The 22,065-nt window shown below is 35.7% G+C and overlaps 1 protein-coding gene across 1 annotated transcript in view; it reads left to right on the top strand.

Moving 5' to 3' along the window:
* Window positions 1-189: 189 nt before the first annotated feature.
* The window catches only part of LOC308269619 (vomeronasal type-2 receptor 26-like), a gene marked incomplete at both ends in the record, with an annotated part of 29,598 nt that continues 7,722 nt past the window's right edge, over window positions 190-22,065 (top strand). Inside the window, 7 exons of the mRNA XM_080704986.1 lie at window positions 190-308; window positions 4,318-4,423; window positions 6,015-6,178; window positions 6,648-6,945; window positions 10,609-11,418; window positions 17,885-18,106; window positions 18,733-18,856. Coding sequence (XP_080561112.1) covers window positions 190-308; window positions 4,318-4,423; window positions 6,015-6,178; window positions 6,648-6,945; window positions 10,609-11,418; window positions 17,885-18,106; window positions 18,733-18,856 — 1,843 coding nt within the window. The remainder of the gene's footprint in view (window positions 309-4,317; window positions 4,424-6,014; window positions 6,179-6,647; window positions 6,946-10,608; window positions 11,419-17,884; window positions 18,107-18,732; window positions 18,857-22,065) is intronic.

The following is a 22,065-nucleotide window of genomic DNA, read 5'->3' on the forward strand; positions in this document are numbered from 1 at the left end:
AAACAAAAAATGTAATTACAAGGGATAGAGAAAAAGAGGGCTGGAAAAATGAGACACCAAAAAGAAACCAGACCACAGTGCTGTGGCCGGAGCCGTGGCGTGGAACGGCGCAGGCGCCATCTTCCCTTGTAGCACCAGGCTCCAGAGAGGAGGGGGACTCAGAACGGAGCTCAGAGCCACAGAGCAGATATGCCGGCCTTATGGCCAAGGACGCAGCAGCAGCGCCTTACTGCCGGTGGTAGTGGAAAGTTCCCCGGACAGTTACAGACCAACCCACTCATCATCCCACCAGTCTCCAGAGATGAGTGGTGGACAGTGAGCTGAGGTGAGTCGCTGCGGAACAGCCGGGCAGGATTCGGCAGATTTTTCGGCACAGGGAGCATCTAAAACTCCCAGTGGCTGGGCTCAGCACACCCTGCAGGGACTCAGAGTGGAACTCAAAACCAGAGAAGAAATACACCAGCCTCATAGCCAAGGGTGTGACAGCGGCGCCATATTGCCATCGGCAGCAGCAGCAGCGAATTCACCGAGTCCACTACAGCTCCATCAGCGCATTCAACAACCGTGAGTCAAATTGTGGCCCCTAGAGGAGAAATCCCAATACTGCACTCCCAGGGACTTGACCCAGTGGGGGAGTGGCGGTGGCAGAGATATCACACCATAGTAGAACGCCCAACCTGGCACCCCCCTATGGTCTAAAGCAGCCTCGATTGACTCCCTGGGTCTGAGACTCTGCGATATAACCCAATAAAGGAGTAGTGAGGTCTGAGATTACACAGACTAGAGATCCAGAGCACCTTAAGTGAGGTCGTAGTGACCCAAGGGAAGAACCCAGAGAAGGCACAAACTTCCAAAATCATGGGAAAAAGGAATAACAATGGAGCAATGAATGCCCACAACCCCACAACATCAGAACACAATAAAACAGAAATTCAGAGATTTCTAGAAGGTCAAATCAGGAAAATAACTGTAGAAATAATAGAGGTGTTTTGAAACAATTCAGAGAGAGTCAAAAAGAGTTAAAGGATGCAATCAATGAAGTAAAGGCCTCAATTCAAAGCACAAACAACCGATTAGACCACATGGAGAATAGAATCTTGCTCTTAGAAGATGAGCTTTCCAAAAATGAACGCATAGTTTCTAATATAGAAAAAAAAATCTGACAGCAAGAATCTGACATTGAAGAAATATGGGCCCATTTTAAGAGAGCTAACCTAAGAATAATTGGAATAGAGGAGGGAAAAGAAAGTGAAACCAAAGGGATCAACAATCTCTTCAAGGAAGTAATAGCAGACAATTTTCCAAACATAGAGCAAGAGGTCGATACACAGGTCCAGGAAACTTATAGAACTCCCTTTAGACAGGATCGGAGAAGAGGATCCCCACACCACATAATTATCAAAATGACCAGTGTGGAAGCCAAGCAGAGAATCTTAAAGGCAACAAAAACAAAGAGCCAAGTGGCATTCAGAGGCAAACCAATTAGAATCACTCCAGACTTCCCAAACCAAGTCATGAGAGCCAGAAGGGCTTGGAGTAACATATTCCAAACTCTGAAAGAAAACAACTTCCAGCCAAAATTTCCTACCCAGCAAAACTTTCTATCAAATTAGATGGGGAAATAAGAAGCTTCCATGACAAACAGAAACTGAAGAAATTTATGTCTTCAAAACCAGCGCTAGAGAAAATACTCAGAGATTAACTACAAAGAAGAAATAGGTAACACACACCAGAACCAGAGAAACAAGATTTTCCATCCAACAGATAACTAAGATTGGTTATCTGTGGAGATTCATTATTTATGTTAGTCTTTTACCTATTTCTAAGTTGTATTGTTTGCTTTTATTGTTGCTAATTTTTAGGATTTCTAGCCGGAATATTAATATACCTTCAGATATAGCATTTGGAAATATTTTATCCCATTCTATCAGTTACTTTGAACTCTGTTTACATTGTCTTTGGATATACAATTTTTTTTTTTTATTTTTTCGGGAATTTGTATACCCTTCTGTTGCCTGTGCCATTGAAATCATATCCAAGAAATCCCTTCCAATTTCAATGTTGTGAGGTTTTATGACCTAGATTTTCTTCTAAAAGTTTATAGCCTTAAGATTTATATTTAGGTCTTTTATCTATTTTGATTTAATATTTGTATATGGTGTTAGTTAAGGGTCCAGTTTTATTCTTTTTCATGTAATTATTATTTTTCAACAATATTTAGTTAAAAGATTATTATTTCTACCACCAAATGTTTTTTGGAAACCTTGTCAAAAATAACTTGACAATATATGGAAGAATTTATCTCTAGGCTTTTATTTAACTCCAATGGTTTGTATATCTGCCTTTAGAACAGTACTACACTGTTGCAATTATTGTAGCTTTATATGGTTTGAAATCAGGAAAAAATACATCTTCTAGCTTTGTTCTTTTTCGAGATCATTTTGGGTATCTAGAGTCCATATTTCATATTAGGATAGATTTTTTCTGAAAAATAAATAAATAAATATATGATAGTTTCACCAAAAAAAAGAAAAAAGAAAAATATTCTCTGGTAAGAAAGAAAGCAAAAAGAAATATTGAAATGTTATCTTTAAGTCATCAAAAGCTCGGTATCAGACAAATAAAACTGTTATGTGAGATTATCATTTTTAATTTTGGATAAATGGCTATAATACTAGATGTCAACCACTAAGCCAAGGATGGGAAGGAGGGATGGGAAAGGAACGGGGTGGGGATCGGGTAGGGGCTAACTGGGCGATGTGTGCATGTACGTCTACAAAAGTTTTTTTTTTTAATCATACTATGATTTAAGAACACAGTGCACCAATAAAAAATAAAAAAATAAAAAAATAAAAAATAAATAAAAATTAAAAATTAGAATGCCTCTGGGTTCAATCCCTAGTACAGCAAAAACAAACAAACAAACAAAAAACTGTATTGCAGCATAACACAAGTCATATAAGAGAAGCCTACAGCAAACATCACAGTCAATGTTGAAAAGTAGACAGTCACTCCTCTAAGACAATGAACAGAGTAAAATCCCATATTTGCCACTTTTAATCTGCACAGTACTGGTTGTACTGTTCAGAGGATTTAAACAAGAGGAAGAAATGAAAGGTACCAGCATGCAAATCAAAAGGGAAGAAATGATCTCACATAGCATGACCTCGAACATAGAAAATCATAAACACTCTAATAAGAGCATCTCATTACAAGTGCCTTGTGCTGGAATGTACATCACCAGCAATGTGATTTTAGGTTTTTTCATTCCTGCCACTCTCCCAATGAGTACTGTGATATCCTGCTTTAATAATAAAGTTTAATTTTGAGATAAGTATACACTGCTTTAGAGTCTAAATTATTGCAATTCTTTTTAGTTCTAAGAGATCATATTATTTAAGGCAACATTGGTGGCTAGATAAAACAGACCCAAAGGTTCGGTACTTCAAAGAATAAAAGGTATTTCTCTTCAGGTAATAATCCAAGCATGTGCTCACAGGTTTTCAACTCACAGCTCAGTAAGCCAGTACTTTTCATCTTTTGTTTCTACCAGGTCAAAAGTCTGATTATAACCACACACAGAGAAGATTGGTGAGAAAAGGTACCAATCCTTAACCATCCTACCCCAAAAGTAAAAGTTATGTCTGTTCTGTTATCAGGGATGGTCTCATGGCCCTATTTAGAATCTAGAAGATTCTGACAACATCATGGGGGAGAGAGAGCTCTTGGAAGAATCTGAGAATTGATGTTTCTTGTGGGAAGTTCCTCCCCAAGAGGATTCTGGCAAGAGTAAAACTAGAAAGAGATCTTCTCTGTCAGGGTAAAGCCTGGTCAGTCATGTCCCCAAAAGAAAGGCAGGCAGAGTTGTGCAGAAAAAAATCAATAATTTTCCCCGAGTGACTCATCAGAGAAGTTATTTTCATCCTCACAGCTAAATACATATTCAAAGGCAAAAAAAAATACAAAAGCATGTACTATTGATAGATTCCTATAAATTGAATTTTGGGGTAAAGGGTTAGTAGCTCTATAAATGTGCTTAGATTTCAAATATATTGAGATTTCCAATTTAACAAATATTAATAATTTAACTTTTCCATTCCAGTTAGGTTCTCTTCTTTTCTTGTCCTATTTCGCTGGCTAGACATTGTAGTACTACTGAATGACAGTCGCTGAGTGAGTGATGATCCTTGTATTGCTTTTATTAGAGTGTTTATGATTTTCTATGTTCGAGGTCATGCTATGTGAGATCATTTCTTCCCTTTTGATTTGCATGCTGGTATCTTTCATTTCTTCCTCTTGTTTAAATCCTCTGAACAGTACAATCAGTACTGTGCTGAGTAAAAGCGGCAAATATGGATTTTACTCTGTTCAGTGTCTTAGAGAAGTGACTGTCTACTCTTCACCATTGACTGCGATGTTTGCTGTAGGCTTCTCTTATATGACCTGTGTTATACTGCAATACATTTTATTTTTGCTGTACTAGGAATTGAACCTAGAGGCATTCTGCTTCTGAACTACACCCCCAGCGCTAGTTTTATTCTTTAATTTGAAACAGGGTTTCTCTAAATTTTGGAGGGCCTCACAAAGAAGCTGAGGCTGGCTGCAAACTTGCAATCCTCCTGTCTCAGCCTCCAAAGTACTGGGATTACAAGCATACACCACCACGCCCAGCTTGCAGCACATTTTTCCTATGACAAAATTGATAAGAATTATTTCCATGAAAGAATGTTTAGTTTTAAAACTGCTTTCTTGGCTTCAACTGAGATGTTATTATTTTTACCTTATTCATTTATGTACTATATCTGTTTACTATTTATTGGCTTGTGTATGTTGAACCAATCTTATATCTCAGCAATAAATCCTAATTGATGGTGATGTATAGTACTTGAAGCATGTTTTCAAATTCTGTTAGTTTTCTCTTGAAGATTTTTGCATCTATGATCATAAAGAAATATTCTATAATTTCGCATTTGTTTTCATTAAACATTTATATTCATTACTGCATATGTTAATACAGAATAATGGGCTTCATTGTGGCATATATTCACATTTATATTACATACTATGCATGTGTCTATCACCACAACCAATTTTACCTTTCCTTTCTCACTCTCCCCTATCTTTGATCTCTTCTAAAAGTTTCTCTTCTACATCTGTGTCATCCTGGTCTAGACAGCACATATGTCATAAAAATATATAATTCTTGTGCTTCTGAGTCTGAGGATTTCCCTAACATAAGGATATTCAATTCCATGCATTTTATGCAAATGGCATTATATTGGATTTATTCATGGCAGAATAACAGTCCATTGTGTTCATATAATACATTGTTTATGCATTCATACGTCCATGGCCAGTTGAGTGGATTCTGTGAAATGTGTTTTGCAGAAATGTATACATGATTATTCAAGCATTAGGCTCCACTCTGATCTTTGATATTCTCCTTCCTGAGATATGGGACTCGCTATCTTATTAACTTTTGATAGTAACGGAGAAATCATTTGGACGAAGCTTCTTGACTCATGCTGGTGTAATTTCAGTATAGTAAGTACCCTATGGTACTTGGCATCTCTAATTACTCTGAAACCACTAAGGATACAAAATCCTTAGAAGTGTTTTCTGATTTAAAGTTGTTTTTGATGATGTTTTTCGTATGAGAAACAGTACCAGGTGTGAAGTTAGAGAGTTTTGGCCCCTTGGAGACTGACATTAACTGTATGAATGCACCACGGATTGATGTTTGAGAAGATGCAAATCAAACGCACTCCAAGAAAACAAGGCAGTGTTTACGTATAGCACATTACATCAGGCCCAAGACAAAGCTTTAAAAACTGGCCCCATGTCAAATGGAGAGGCCTGTGTTTGAACACAGTGCTGTTAGTCACGAGCATCTCTTGAGAAGATTCTCAATACACTCTATTTCTAAGGTGTTGTCAGTTATGCTAATATTTGTCAGTGCTAATATGAAATTACCTTTTGCTTTTCCTCTTCTTGTCACTTTCTTTTTATTCCAGGAGCAAAGTTCTACCCTCTTATCAGCTATCCCTGCTTCTCCGGGCTACTATCAGGATGGAGATGTCATTATTGGTGGGCTCTTTTCCCTAAGAGCGACTCTTAGGGACACCAAATATATGTTTGGATTTCAGGATACAGTGCATTTGCCAGATTTTGTTTTTGCGTAAGTATGTGGCTTCTCTGTACTGCACAGACAGGTGAAAATGCATTCCGAAGCTGATAATTACTTTTTAATGGAGAAAGATGTAGAATATTGTGTTATAAACTTTTGGCTTAAATTACTTTATTTAACATCATATTTGTGTGGCCACATTATTTTCTCCTGAGCTACATCCCATTATATAAGACAAAAACCATACCATGAAATTTAAAATTTATATTATTTTAATTTTCATTTACTTCATCCCCTGTACTTTTTTTCTCAGACTTAAACTACACCTTAAAATGTCACAATGGTAAATTTTATTGTAAATGAGAATGCCAATCGGATTTATTTGGGCACCCAAATTCTCAACTTTTTCAACTTAGAATGTCCTATTCATTTCATAGATTTTCACTTGGATTTTTCTGCATGACTCTTTCTGTTTTACAGTAAATAGCAATAAAATAACCTTTTCTCCTTTGTATTCTAGAGCTCTTACCAAGCACTATCAGCACCTGCTGGCCATGGTGTTTGCTGTGGAACAAATCAACAAGGACGTGAACATGTTGTTCAATCTGTCTCTGGGCTTCTATATCTTCAACACAGATTTTATTGCGATGAAGGCCACGGAGAGTTCCATGTCTCTGCTTTCAGGAAAGAGTCCTCCAGTCCCTAATTACAACTGCAGGGCTGAGAAGAAAGACGAGCTGGTGGCCGTGATAGGAGGCGTTTCTACAGTAATATCAACCCCGATTTCTCGAGTGTTATCTCTTTACAATATACCACAGGTAAGTAAAAAAAAAAATCTAACTTTTAAGGCTAACCATAATACAGTATTATTATATTACTTTTCTTCTTGAAATTCTTGTAGTTAGTTGAAAAGTATATTAGATGAGGCTACCAATATTTTTCCCTTGTTAATATTCATTTACTTATGATGATGCTTATATTTTATGTATATATGTGTAAATATATATATAATTAACCTTATCCATTGGTCATGAGATGATGGAGGGATAATTTTTTCTCATTCATATTTAAAAAAATTCCTTTTTGCCTTTCCATACAACAAATGCAGTTTTTCCAAATATAGTTTTAAAAAATAGTCTATGTCACATGTGTTTCAAGTATGCAGTTCTGAAACAAATACCTTAGAAAGGATTCAATTTTGGAAAAATATAAGTACACAGAAAAAATAGACTAATTAAACGAGCCTCACATATACATCATGCGTCAGTAAATTAAAAAATACGATCATCTACTTATTTGTCTTATCTATTAAAGTGGCTTATTTTATTGCATCTATTATGTTTTTTAAAGTGGATTCTGTTTTCTTTCTAAATGCAGATGCTAATCTTTTTTATACTTTAATTATTTTTTTCTCTTTAAATACTAAAAATATGTATTAATTCATCCAGCAAATTCACAAGCAATTAATAAGCACTTATCTTCAAAAATAAAAGTTTTGCAATTGATAAGTATAAAGTCTCTATTAAGTATTCAAATTTAGGTAACTGGAGAGCAGGTGGATATATATAGATTTATAGTTTGAATTAAATTGTAGGGAGGACATAATCAATATGAACGATCTTTTAGAAAATGTGTTTGTGAAAAAGGGAAGGATCCCAGTTGGGACCATGGGATATTTTGATATTAGAAGCTTGAAAAGATAGTGGAATTTCAGCAAAGGAGAGTTATAATGTGTGCCATATTCTAGAAAATACATTGAGGAGAAGGAGGAATGCTGGTTTCCAAACACCATTTGTTGAAAAGTTTGTTCATTCTCAAACATAAGTAGGTGTTTTGTCCTTTGTCGAAAATCAAATGGTTGTGTGTGGATTTTTTGTATGTCCTATTCTGTTCCATTGGTGTATATGTTTGTTTGTTTTTGTGCCAATACCATGCTTTTTTGTTACTAAGCTCTTTACCATAATTTATTTTTTATATTATTATTATTATTATTATTATTATTTATTTATTTTTTTGTGTGTGGTACTGGGGTTCCTGGAAGCCCTTCTACCTCTGGGCTACACTCCCAGACCTATTTTATATTTTTGAAACTGGGTCTTTTACGCCAGCGCGGCTGGCTTCGAACCTGCGTGATCCTCCTGTCTCCGCCTCCCAAGCGCGGGGATTACAAGCGTGCGCCATCACCACCGACTGTACTATAATTTACAATCAGTAATTGTGATGCATCTTTCGTGGTTCTTATTATTGATAACTGCTGTTGCTATTGTATGTCCTTTGTTTCTCCATATAAAATTTATGACACATTTTTATTCTGTTGATAATACAATTTTATTATGATAGTGAGTATATTAATTCTGTAGAATGTTTTGTTAGAATGGCTATTTTGATAATATTTCTTTTGTGTAACCAAGAGCCTGGGAGATCATTGCTTTTAATATCTTCAATTCCTTTCTTTAGTCTTTTATAAATTTTCTTTATAGAGTTTTTTCTTACTTGATTAGCAGTATTACCAAGTATTTTATAGGTTTTTGAGGTTATTGTGAATGGAATTATCTTCTGAATTTCTTTTTCAGTGGACTCATGGTAGACATGTAGAAAAGCTACTGCTGTTTTAAAACAGAATTTGGATTCTGCTACTTTGCTGAGTTTATTAATCATCTCTCAATGTCTTTTGGTTGACTTTTTACATCCTCTAAATATAGGATAACATCATCTGTAAATAAAAATAATTTCAGTTCTTTTCCTATTTGAATTCTTTTATGTTTTTCTCCTGTCTTATTACTCTTGCAAGAGTGTCAAGTGCTAAATTGAAAAGGAGTTATGAGAATGGGCATCCTTGTCTTGGTCCTCATTTTAAAGGGAATTCCTACAGTTTTTCTTTATTCTATGTGATGTTGGTTTTGAGTTTATTGTATGTTACCTTAGTAATGTTGAGGTAAGTTCCTTCTATCCTAATTTTCTGCAGTGTTTTATGATGAATGAGTGTTGGGTTTTGTCAAATGCTTGTTTAGCATCTATTGAGATGATCATGTGATTTTGTCTTCAGTTCTACTTATGTGGTTAATGAAATGTATTAATTTGCAATGTTGAATCAGATTTGCATCCCTGGAATAAAACCAACTTGGTCCTAATATACAATTTTCTTGGTGTGGTTTTGAATGAATTTCATTAGTATTTTGTTTAGAGTATTTTGCATCTATGTTCATCAAGGGTATTGGTTTGTAATTTTTTTTTTTTTGCCTGAAGTATCTTTACTTGCTTTTGGTTTTAAGATGATACTGACCTCATAGAAGGAGTTTGGAAGGATTCCATTACTTTTGACTATAATCTGTGAAGCATTGTGTTTAGTTTTTTCTGTAAAAGTGTTATAGAATTCAGCTAGAAATTCATCTGAACCTGGGCTTTTCTTTGGTGTAATATTTTTGTTGCTGTTTTGTGTCTTTGGTTGCTATTGGTCAGTTTAGGTTTCTTATATAATCTGGGTTTAATTTAGGTACATTTTATGTGTAAGGAAATCTGTTGACTCCTCTATTTTCCAGTTTATTAAGTTATAAATTTTCCAAATTGTTTTTGATGATCCTCTGCATTTTCTCATGGTCTGTGGTGTGACCAACTCTTTGAAGCCAATAGTAGATAGCCTAAAATGAGTTCTGGTCAATGGCCATTTGAATTAGCATATTTGTCATCATTGACCTAGTCTTGAAAATACTAAGAAACTTTGGCGATATCTGATACAATAGGTTCAAAAGGAAAAGTAAAGAGACACGTAGGAACAGTAGTAGAGAAAACTCAACTGAGTCTTCTCTGAATTCGGGTAGAAACTTGGGAGTAGATGTAGGGTTAGGATACAATAGATTATATATGAAGAGAAGGGAAAACATTCAGATGTGAATCTTTCATTTTGTGATAGCTAAATATGTATTTTAAAGGTAAAAGGAAGGCACAGGAATGGCTCGATATCCTAGACTTCTTTCTATTTTGAATTATAAAGTGCTTAATATATTTGTCTTCTGAGTTAGATTATAATGTAGCCTTAGAAAAATATCTTAGAGGATTAATAATTTATTACTTCTGTGATCAAAAAGCATAGAGCTCAATACTAGAAACTGTATATAATTGTGAATTTACAATTGTATATAATTCTATATAATTGTATATATTGTATAATTGTATAATTGTATATAATTGTGAATATACAATTGTATATAATTCTGAAATTATATACAGTGTATGAAATTTCTTTACTTGATAAGAAGTGTAGATCAATGCTTTTTGAGTTATTTTCAGATATACATTTAAAAGGAATATGGGTCATGGTATAAAAATGTAAGAAGTGGAAATCAAGTAATGAGTGAAATAAAATACATGGCTATTTCTTCATAAAGTGGTTTCTTTAATTGTTTTAATTCCACAGTCCAGGTAAGAAATAGAATGAAGTAAATTTTTGATGAATATGCATCATAATTTTGTCTTCTATTTAGATCAGCTATGGTCCCTTTGACCTCAGTCTCAGGGACAGAGTCCAACTTCCAGCTCTTTACCAGTTTCCCAGGGACTCTACAGCTCTGTATCAGGGGATTATCCGACTTCTGCTGCACTTTGGTTGGGTCTGGGTTGGCCTTGTGGTTCCAGATGACATCAGGGGAGAAATGTTCCTCAGGGACATGACCCAAGAAATGGACAACAATGGACTGTGTGTTGCATTTGCAGAAAGGATTTCAGAGTTTCCTGCTGAGGACAGAGTTAAAAGTGACATTTTTCAAATGAAAATCACGACTACCAATGTTAGTATTGTATTTGGTGACACATATTCTCTTCTGAGATTTGTATATAACATTTTTTGCACTGATATAACTGGTATTATCTTTGTCACAATCTCTGATTGGGATTTAACAACAATACCCTTTGAACCAAGTCAAAGTTACACATATTTTGGAGGAGGGTTATCATTTTCTGTCCACATGGATGAGATTCCTGGTTTTAAAGATTTTCTCAGAATTGTTCAGCCTGCAAAATATCCTCATGATATCTTTATCCAGGATGTGTGGTCTATGATATTTGAATGTCCACATCTGTCTAAAGATGGGATTAGAAAATTGAGTCGATGTGCACAAAATGACACCCTGGCAAGTCGAAGTCTAGATATTTGGGACATGAACACCTCAGCCCAGAGTCACAAGGTGTATGCTGCTGTGCATGCCATTGCCCAGGCTCTTCATGAAGAACTCTCACTTCAAGTGGAAGAACAATACCTTGATAAAGACAAGAACCTGACTCCACATCCCTGGCAGGTAAGAGCAGCTCATTCTTGTCTTATTTTAGGTTAATTGGCTGTGGGTTGTCCTTTTAATTTTTTGATTCATGATCGTTTAATAGCTTTCCTTTTATAAGAAATGATACTTATAGCAAAGAGCTTTCAGAAGATTGATCTTTTCTGCCTTGATAATCTAAATATTCCATCACAAAACTAATCATAGTTTTTGGTAAAAAGTTTACCAGATACTGAGCTTATTTCATCAATAATATTTTGGGTCTTATGTGCTTATACTTTTTTTGTTTTTGATTCTTTGAGAACAAATAAAACATCGAAACACTCCATGTGGCCATTTAAATAATTTTGTGTTATAACCCAAACTGTCCTCTTTTATTTTACTAAGTATATATGACCTACATCTTAGTTGTCTTCTTCATTAATGGTAAATGATGTTGACTTTGGCAAAGATAGCTCTATTCAATGAGTTTATCATATTACTTCTGGGGATATTCATATCTATATAGAAATAGGCAATCATGAAATAGGTTCTTTTTATTTTTTCTTAATAATAGTGATTTGCTCTATAGTATATTGTAAATATCCCATATAAGTAAGTAGATTTCTCATTTGTTTTCATTTTACCATTATATTTTACTGTTGGAAGGATTTTTGATTTAACAAACTATTAATTCATTTGCTAATGAACATGTTTTCATATGTTATTTGTCATTTAATTTCAGTTTGTCGTGTCCAACTTCTCCACACTTTTCTAGTTTTGGTCTAAGTTTTATTTTTACTTATGAATATTTTGAATATAGGCTTTCAGATATGTTTATTGAGCACATTTTATCCTCTGTGATCTGATGATTATTTTATTTTGATTATCAAATGATCTTATTGTTTCTGGAGTTCAATTTATTATTTTTCTCCTTTATGGTTAATAATTTTTGTCCTATTCATTTTTTCTTTATGGTTAATGCTTTATATTCTACATTAAAGCACAAAAATATCCTATGGATTTCTTTTATTTCATTGCTTTTAATTTCATATTTAGATAGCAATAACACTTGAAATTTATTTCTCTACATTTTGTGTAATACCAGGATTCACATAATAACTCTTTACTATGGAAAACCATGTTTCTAGATGAAATTATGAAAAAGTTATCTTTAAATATCTATTTTCTTTCATAAATTGTCTTATATTAATTTTAATTTGTGAACTTTTATATGCTAAATTAATCATGTGAGTCCTGCAGAATTTGCATGCTCAATATAATTTCCTAATCAACAACAATGTACTTTTTGCTGTAGAGCTGATTTGTAAAATATTATTTTATTTTGTATTCTAGCTTATGGTTTGTAGTTGGTTTAAGATAACAATTCTACTTCTTATTTTACATGTGGAGAGCAAGATTTACCAATAATATTAATCAAAAAGATGAACCTTTAACTTTTTAGCCCATTTTATATTCTTATGGCCTTTCTCAATAACTTGACCTGATAAATCCAATTTATTTAGGGACCTCAATTCTGATTTTTTGCTTTATATATCTATTTATATGTCAATATCATCCTGATTTTATTACTATTATTTTATGATGTAATCTGAAATTATGGCATGTAATACCTATGGCTAATTGCTCTTGATCAAGATAGCCTTGGTGTTTGAGATCATTTGTGGTTCCATATACATTTTAGAATTGTTTTAAAAATCTTTGGACAATCTCACTAAAATTTTGATTGAGATTATGTTGAACCTTAACAAATTTTTGAAAACATGAGCATACAAATTATATTAGCCCTTTGAATCCAGGAATAAGGAGTGTATTTATAATTTTGTGTGCCTATTTGGGAAAATGTTTATCAGATCCTGAGTTTATTTCATCAATAATATTTTGGCTCTTATGTGATTAGATATTTTTAAATTATTTTTGTTTCTCTGGGAAAAATCATGAACAATCATGAACAATCATGAAAGAGGTTCTTTTTATTTTTAAAAAATTTTTTTATTCGTGCACTGTATTCATACATCATATTGGGATAAAAAAATCTTTTGTAGACATATATGCACACATCGCTCAATTAACCCCTACCCACCCCATTCCCTCCCCATCCCTCCTTCCCATGCTTGGCTTAGTGGTTGACATCTAGTATTATAGCAATTTATCCAAAATTAACAATGATAATCTCATATAACAGTTTTATTTGTCTGATACCAAGCTTTTGATGACTTAAAGATAACAGTTCAATATTTCCTTTTGCTTTCTTTCTTACCAGAGAATATTTTTCCTTTTTTTTTAGGTGAAACTATCATACATTTATTTATTTATTTTTCAGAAAAAATCTATCCTAATATGGAATATGGACTCTAGATACCCAAAATGATCTCAAAAAAGAACAAAGCTAGAAGATGTATATTTTCTGATTTCAAACCATATAAAGCTACAATAATTGAAACAGTGTAGTACTGTTCTAAAGGCAGATATATAAACCATTGGAGTTAAATAAAAACCTAGAGATAAATTCTTCCATATGTTGTCAAGTTATTTTTGACAGGTTTCCATAAACATTTGGTGGAGGAAATAATAATCTTTTAACTAAATATTGTTGAAAAATAATAATTACATGAAAATAAAATTGGACCCTTACCTAACCCCATATACAAATATTAATTCAAAATAGATAAAAGACCTAAATATAAATCTTAAGGCTATAAACTTTTAGAAGAAAATCTGGGTCATAAAACCTCACAACATTGAAATTGGCAGTGATTTCTTGGATATAATTTCAATGGCACAGGCAACAGAAGGGTATACAAACTCCAGAAAAAATTAAAAAAAATTGTATATCCAAAGACAATGTAAACAGAGTTAAAAGTTGCTGATAGAATGGGATAAAATATTTCCAAATGCTATATCTGAAGGTATATTAATATTCCAGCTAGAAATCCTAAAAATTAGCAACAATAAAAGCAAACAATACAATTTAGAGATAGGTAAAAGACTAACATAAATAATGAATCTCCACAGATAACCAGTCTTGTCTGTTGGATGGAAAATCTTGTTTCTCTTGTTCTGATGTGTGTTACCTATTTCTTCTTTGTAGTTAATCTCTTTGAGTATTTTCTCTAGCGCTGGTTTTGAAGACATAAATTCCTTCAGTTTCTGTTTGTCATGGAAGCTTCTTATTTCCCCATCTAATTTGATAGAAAGTTTGGCTGGGTAGGAAATTTTTGGCAGGAAGTTGTTTTCTTTCAGAGTTTGGAATATGTTACTCCAAGCCCTTCTGGCTCTCATGACTTGGTTTGGGAAGTCTGGAGTGATTCTAATTGGTTTGCCTCTGAATGCCACTTGGCCCTTTGTTTTTATTGCCTTTAAGATTCTGTGCTTGGCTTCCACATTGGTCATTTTGACAATGATGTGGCGTGGGGATCCTCTTCTCCGATCCTGTCTAAAGGTAGTTCTATAAGTTTCCTGGACCTGTGTATAGACCTCTTGCTCTATGTTTGGAAAATTTTCTGCTATTACTTCCTTGAAGAGATTGTTGATCCCTTTGGTTTCACCTTCTTTTCCTTCCTCTATTCCAATTTTTCTTAGGTTAGCTCACTTAAAATGGGCTCATATTTCTTCAATGTCAGATTCCTGCTGTCGGATATTTTTTTTCTAGATTAGAAACTATGCGTTCATTTTTGGAGCGATCATCTTCTAGGAGTGAGATTCTATTCTCCATGTGGTCTAATCGGTTGTTTATACTTTGAATTGAGGCCTTTACTTCATTGATTGCATCCTTTATCTCTTTTTGGCTCTCTCTGAATTGTTTTCAAAACACCTCTATTATTTCTAAAGTTATTTTCCTGATTTGATCTTCTAGAAATCTCTGATTTTCTGTTTTATCAGGTTATGATGTTGTGGGGTGTGGGCATTCATTGCTCCATTGTTATTCCTTTTTCCCATGATTTCGGAAGTTTTTGCCTTCTCTGGGTTCTTCCCTTGGGTCACTATGACTTCACTTAAGGTGCTCTGGATTTCAAGTCTGTAGTATCTCAGACCCCACTACTCCTTTACTGGGTTGTATCATAGAGTTTCCGACCCAGGGAGTCAATAGAGGCTGCTTTAGACTATGGGGGTTGCCAGGTTGCACGTTCTCCTATGGTGTGATATCTCTGCCACCGCTACTCCCCCACTGAGTCAAGTCCCAGGGAGTACAATACTGGGATTTCTGCTCTGTGGCCCGCAATTTGACTCACGGTTGTTGAATGTGCTGATGGAGCTGTAGTGGACTCGGTGAATTCGCTGCTGCTGCTGCCGGTGGCAATATGGCGCCACTCTACGCCCTCAGCCGTGAGGCTGGCGTTTTTCTTCTTGGTTTTGAGTTCCACTCTGGCTTCCCTGTAGCGTGTGCTGAGCTCAGCCACTGGGAGCTTTAGATGTTCCCCGCGCTGAAATATCCCGCCTGGCCGTTCCGCAGAGGCTCACCTCGGCTTGCTGTAGCCGTCCCGTGAATTCGCTGCTGCCGCCGGCAGTAAGACGCTGCTGCCGCGTCCTCGGGCATGAGGCCACTGTATCTCCTCTGTGGCTCTGAGCTCTATTCTCAGTCCGCTTTCTCTCTGGAGCCTGGTGATTTTTTTTGTTTTTCTGGTGATGGTGTTTTCTGGCTATGAAAGGCGCTGATTTTGTGGTAATGGAGATTGGTTGTTAGCGGGGCTCTTAAACACCGCTTTTCTCGCTCGCCATCTTCCTGGAAGTCTATTTTCAGTTTTGGTGAGGATAAAAAAGTCAATCCATAGCAGAATTCTTTCTTTTACCAAGAGCTGTGGTTTAATGCATGCCATTTAGTTGGAGGATTCTTTTCCTTTGACCTTACTGCTCCCAACATGCCCTTTGCTGACCTACCTCTACTTCACACTGGAAAATTCTTAGCTCTTAGTACTGAAAATATTTTACCCCCTTTCTTCTGTTGTCTCCATTGGTAGTACCGGAATAGACATTATACTTGGAGAAATGTCCCATAGTTCTTAGATATTTTTTTCTTATTTTACATTTTATTGGGGAACTTTCTAATGATGCATGTTCAAGCTCAGTGGGTTTTTTTTTTCAGCACTATCCAGTTTACAGTTGGGACCATAAAAGGCATTTTTCTCTTAACCCTTAGTGGATTTCTAGCACTTCATTTAATTTGTATTAAGTTTTTAATCTCTCTGCTTGCTTACTCGCCTTGGGTTGCATAGTGCAACTTATCCTGAAGAGCCTTTGTGACATTAATCAAAGTCTTACCATTCTAGTCTGATGATTCTAAACTGTATTTGGGTCTTGTTCTGTTGCACCCTTTATCCCTAGGTAACATCGATGGTTTTCTTGTCTGTTAGCATGATTTATAGTGAGGCCTGATGCATTGAGCAAAAACAACTGAGGCTCCTTTACTGAGCCTGTTTATGAGGGTTCATTTTTCCTGCCTATTGCTTACGCTGTTCATATTGCTTCCTTTAACTGTAGCTGTCTGAGTTTCCATGTTCCTCTTCTCTCTTTGTTTTCTGCCTCACATATCTTCTCTGGGTTCCCTAAGCCTTCTAAACAATCTGATCTTTGCACTTTCTTAGTTTTACATTGATGAGCCCTGCTGCCTTGGGGATTGGGGTGGGGGGAGTGTTCCTTGATCTGGTGATAAGCCCTGTGAGTTTCAGTGGGCCTGTGCCCCAGACCTGTAACCTTCCAAGTGCTTCTCATCTCTTTATCTCTCCTTTAGGTGAGACAGGAAGGCTGGAAGGGACCTGAGCTGGGTGTGGATTTCCCTGCTCCAGGTTGACTGGGCTCCAATAAGGCAGTTTCCTTTGACTGTGGGAAACAGTGTTCTGGGCATGTTTCAAAATACTGTTTGCTCCCCCTTCTGAATAAAGGAGGATGCTATTCTGTGGTCTTCACAGCGAGAAGCTGGTGGAGATCCTGGAGAAAACCCTGTGTCAATGTGCCCATCCCCCATTTCCACAATCCTAGGTCTCTAGGGGTTTTCATCTCACTGACAAGTGGGCACTTAGTCTGTGGAATCACTTCAATTCTGGTGTAAGTTTTAACACTAGTTCTTGGGTCCTGCTTTTTTTTTTTTCCTTTCCAGCAAACTACCATTTTATTATTTGCACATCTCTCTAGTTTTTATGACCACAGTCTGCCTTGTGAGCTACATTTTCTGATGTTTCTAATAATTTTTCCTTAAAATGAGAAGTTAGTGATTTTAAAAAGAGAGACAGTGTCCTCACTGACTCGCTGGGATTCCTTGGAAAATTCAGTTTTCTCATTTTCAAAATGAAGATAACATTAGTAATTCACATATAGATTTTATGAAACCTATTTCCCAACACATATAAAGCAAATAGCCATAGACGTTCCTTGGGTACATTTTAAACTCAATATAAGTGTGTGATGGAGACTTGGGAGAAAAGAGGTCATACCATTTGTTCCTATTTCTAGGCTTTGTGAACTCAAGTTCTAAAAATTATTTCACTTTCAGCTCCACCCATTCCTGCAGAGAGGCCAACTGGAAAGAAGTGTTGGTAAGGGGAACATTATGAACAAGACGACGTCCACGACCCGGCTTGACATCTTTAACTACCAGTCTCTGTTGAATGGCACCAAAGCCCAGGTGAAGGTTGGAGAGTTCATTTTCCAATCACACGGTGTCCAGCACTTATCACTAAATGATGAACTGATAACGTGGGGTGAGCGCGAAATGGTGAGCATCCCCTTAGATGGGTGTGCTGGGGATATTCCTCAGAATCCAGAGCGCTCACAGAGTAGGACTGAGGAAAACTCATGACCTCATTGGGTGGAGACTTCCCTTACTTCTTACTTTGCTGTAAGGACAAGTATGGGAACTTTCTGGCCTCATTCATGTGAAAACTGTTTCCTTATGTTTAGTTAAAAGAAAAAAAACTAATTGTCTTTCCTGGTACAGAGTAAATGGACTTTTTGCCCACATAGTAAAATCAGAATTCTTGAAAGTTCATGGTATCAATGGTAATTTAAACATCTGATTCCAATGTGAGAAGTAAAATGAGTATTTATGGATGAAAATAGACTCTTTCAAATTAGACATAAAATGTAGTACTCGGATTTTACTGTAAATTGCATATTTATATTAGGTCTTGGTTAGACATTATTCATCCCCCAAATTCAGCAGCACATTGAAAAGAGAGGTGGGGCATAGTATCGAGGAACATAGGGGTCATTAGACATTTTCCAGGGGTTCCTAAGTTCTTAGTTAAGTTCTTATGTCACATAAAGTTCAGAATCTCCCACCTGCATGGTGTTGCTCAATTTGTTTCTCGACCTGCTCACCCTCTTCCATCTCTTACTCAGGATCCTTCTACTGATTGCTACTCTAATTGTATCCCTGGCTTTAAAAAAACACTTCTTGAAGGAAAGCCAATCTGTTGCTTTGCATGCAGTATGTGCCCAGATGGGGAGTTTGCAAATGAAACAGGTAAGAATTCCTAAAAATTATTCTGAATGTGGAAAAGGTATAAACTGAAACATGGCTTAACACTAAGTAAATTGAGAATTACAGAGACACAGACCTTCAGCTCTGAGGGAGAACACCTCCATTTCTTTATCTCAGGGAGCAGGTGCACCTGGCAGGAGGCTGTTAGTTCAGGTTGGTGGCGCCCCCTGGCTACCTCCAGGAGCAGATACTGTGCTCTCTGGGAGGAACCCTCCTCCAACTGGACTCTCAGGAATTAATGTGAAATAATAAATAATAAGTTATAATATTAGTTTTGAACATATAGAGGTAACCATATCATATTACAAGTAAACGGTTTTGCAAAAGTTTAAAGCAATCTTTTATAAGTGAAGAACAAAAGCTAAGAGTGTGATAAACATCTGTAATCCCAGTACTAGGAGGCCAAGACAGGAGCAGCCATCAGCAGGGACTAAGCAAAACAGTTTCCAAATGAAAAGTGAAAAGACCTATGAGTGTAGCTCAAAAGTAGAATGCCCCTGAGTTCAACCACTTTTCCAAAAGGAAAGAAAGAAAAAGAAATGAATAGTAAAATAAAATAGTGAAATAGTAAAAATAGCAAATCTGTGTAAACAGTCAATCGATTGGTTAGTAGTTGATTGGGCAAGAGTGTCATGAGATTTATTGTAGGGAAAATGCATCTGAGGAAATGGTCCAGAACAGCCATGCAGGCAGCGTTAGCGGTAAGCAGGATGGCATGAGAACTGGATGCCAGGAGGAGCAACTCAAGGGATGGAGGAAAGATACTATATGAAGGGATAATATCAGATGATTTTCAAAAATTGATAAAGTATAAATTTATCTCTACTTATATTTGTATGAACCAATTTAAAACATTCTAAATAGGAAAATGTAAAAATGATTATTGTATCAAGGCAACTGTGGTTAAATACAGAATTGCATCAAAGATGTATATATATGTATATATGTATATATGTATATACATAATGGATTATATATTTATGTTTGTGTGTATATATTTATATACGTATGAGTGTATATATATCTATATATACATATACACATATATAACATACACACACACACACACACACACACACACACACACACACACACACACATATATATATATATATCGGATTTTGAAAGAAGCCAAGGAGAAAAGATGGGCACATACAAATGAAATTAGTTCCTATGGAAAATAAACTTGCTTTCAATTACATTAAAAAAAAGTGACAATTGCTTGATTGACAGTAAAATTCTCAATAGAATTAATGAATGGGATTATTTAGTAGAATAGTATCTCTGATACCCTGAGAACAAATACACGTGCCTATAAGTAGGTGACAGTGGTTGTATTTGCGTCTTCTTGTTCTCCGTAACACCTTGATAGTAGCCAGATCTCACCCATGTTCATACTGAGGATGCTTTTTTGAGGATATTTCATATCCAGGGACAGAGATAAGTCATGGGCTGACTGTATTTAACTCTCAAGCCAGTTCCCTAGGCAACTCTGACTCCCTGCACAGTGTCCATCACATTTCACCTGGTCTCTCTCAGGTTAGCAACCTTCCCTGGTAACTTGTTTAGGCAGAGTCCTATCTTATTTAGACATTGTGGTCATCTGTGCTGTACTCTTCCTCACAATTTGTAATTCCTTTTGCTTTTGAAAATGTTAATATTTGAATATGAGCCTAGATGTGTCTTCTTCCTTTTTATTTCCACATTTTATTTACTTTTGTTCAAATTTTTATCATCTTCAAAAGTTTTTTGAAGCAAACGTGGCTGTCATAGAGCCTGAGAATTTTATTATAAAACCCTTAATATATATTTCCAACATTTCTGTATCATTAAATCTTAGGTGTAGATCTTATACAACATTCTGTAGTTTTCAAAGTATAAAGTGTTTTATAAGCTGTATTACTGCCCCATTGAAGCATTTTCTTTTTTTTTTTTATTATAAATATTTTATTTTATTCTTACAGCCATGCTGTGTGATAGATATTATTATCTTCATTTTATAGGCAAGGAAATTAAAATCATTAGAGAAGTTAAATAATTAGCCCAAGGTTACACAGATAGTAAGGAGAACCAGAGTTTGATTCAAGTAGTGTGATTCTTCTTATCTCCACTTTGGCCACTAAGCTGTAATGGAGGTATTGTATGTTTGTGTACACACACACACACACACACACACACACACACACACACTGTGGAAAGTCCAGGGGAGCAAGTGACTAACTCTGCCTGGGAGAGCAGGGGGCGGCCTTACAGTTTCCCTGATAATTTTTTTTTAGATCTTGGGAGATGGAACGTGGCTATCTAATTAAAAAAATAAGAAATGGAAACATCAGTTAGTTCAACCCACTTATTTTTACATATAAGGAAACTGATACCCAGAGAGTTATTAAATAGATGTTTCACTATAGGTTATTGGTAGGAAACTAGACTAAGACATTTGAGTCACGGACTCTTAACTCAGTCATTCTCACAAGTGAGAATAAGGTGCTTTGTACTATGGAAGGAACGTAGGGCTACCAAAGAAGTCCGAATTTGTAAGGTCATATATATTTAGGGAATATTAAATATAACAATACTCAGGCTTGATGAATACGGACAGTGTAGACTAAGGGTTAGGCAAGATCTGTTTAGGCCTGTCTCGGCTAAGGGAGGGCTTCCTAGGAAGGAAGGGGGTTGGGTAGAGGTAGGGGAGAGAGTAATCTTTTGGGAATGTTGGCTGAAAGTGGGTATCACTGTTTGGTGGCTGGATGATAACTAGACAGAATCACCTCACATTACACTTGTGGCTAGGAAGAGTGCAGTTGTATGTGATTCTAGTGCGTCTAATAATTATCATGATTTATTTATTTATTTTTTGGTGGTACTGGGGTTCCTGGAAGCCCTTCTACCTCCGGGCTACACTCCCAGACCTATTTTATATATATATATATTTTTTTTTGTTTTGTTATTTTTTTTTATTTTATTGGTGCACTGTATTCATACATCATAGTGGGATACAAACTTTTGTAGACATACATGCACACATCGCCCAGTCAGCCCCCACCCGATCCCCACCCCATTCTCTCCCCATCCCTCCCTCCCATGCTTGGCTTAGTGGTTGACATCTAGTATTATAGCAATTTATCCAAAATTAAAAATGATAATCTCACATAACAGTTTCATTTGTCTGATACCAAGCTTTTGATGACTTA

The sequence above is a fragment of the Muscardinus avellanarius genome, assembly GCF_963383645.1.
Source record: "Muscardinus avellanarius genome assembly, chromosome: 11".
NCBI classification, from domain to species: domain Eukaryota; kingdom Metazoa; phylum Chordata; class Mammalia; order Rodentia; family Gliridae; genus Muscardinus; species Muscardinus avellanarius.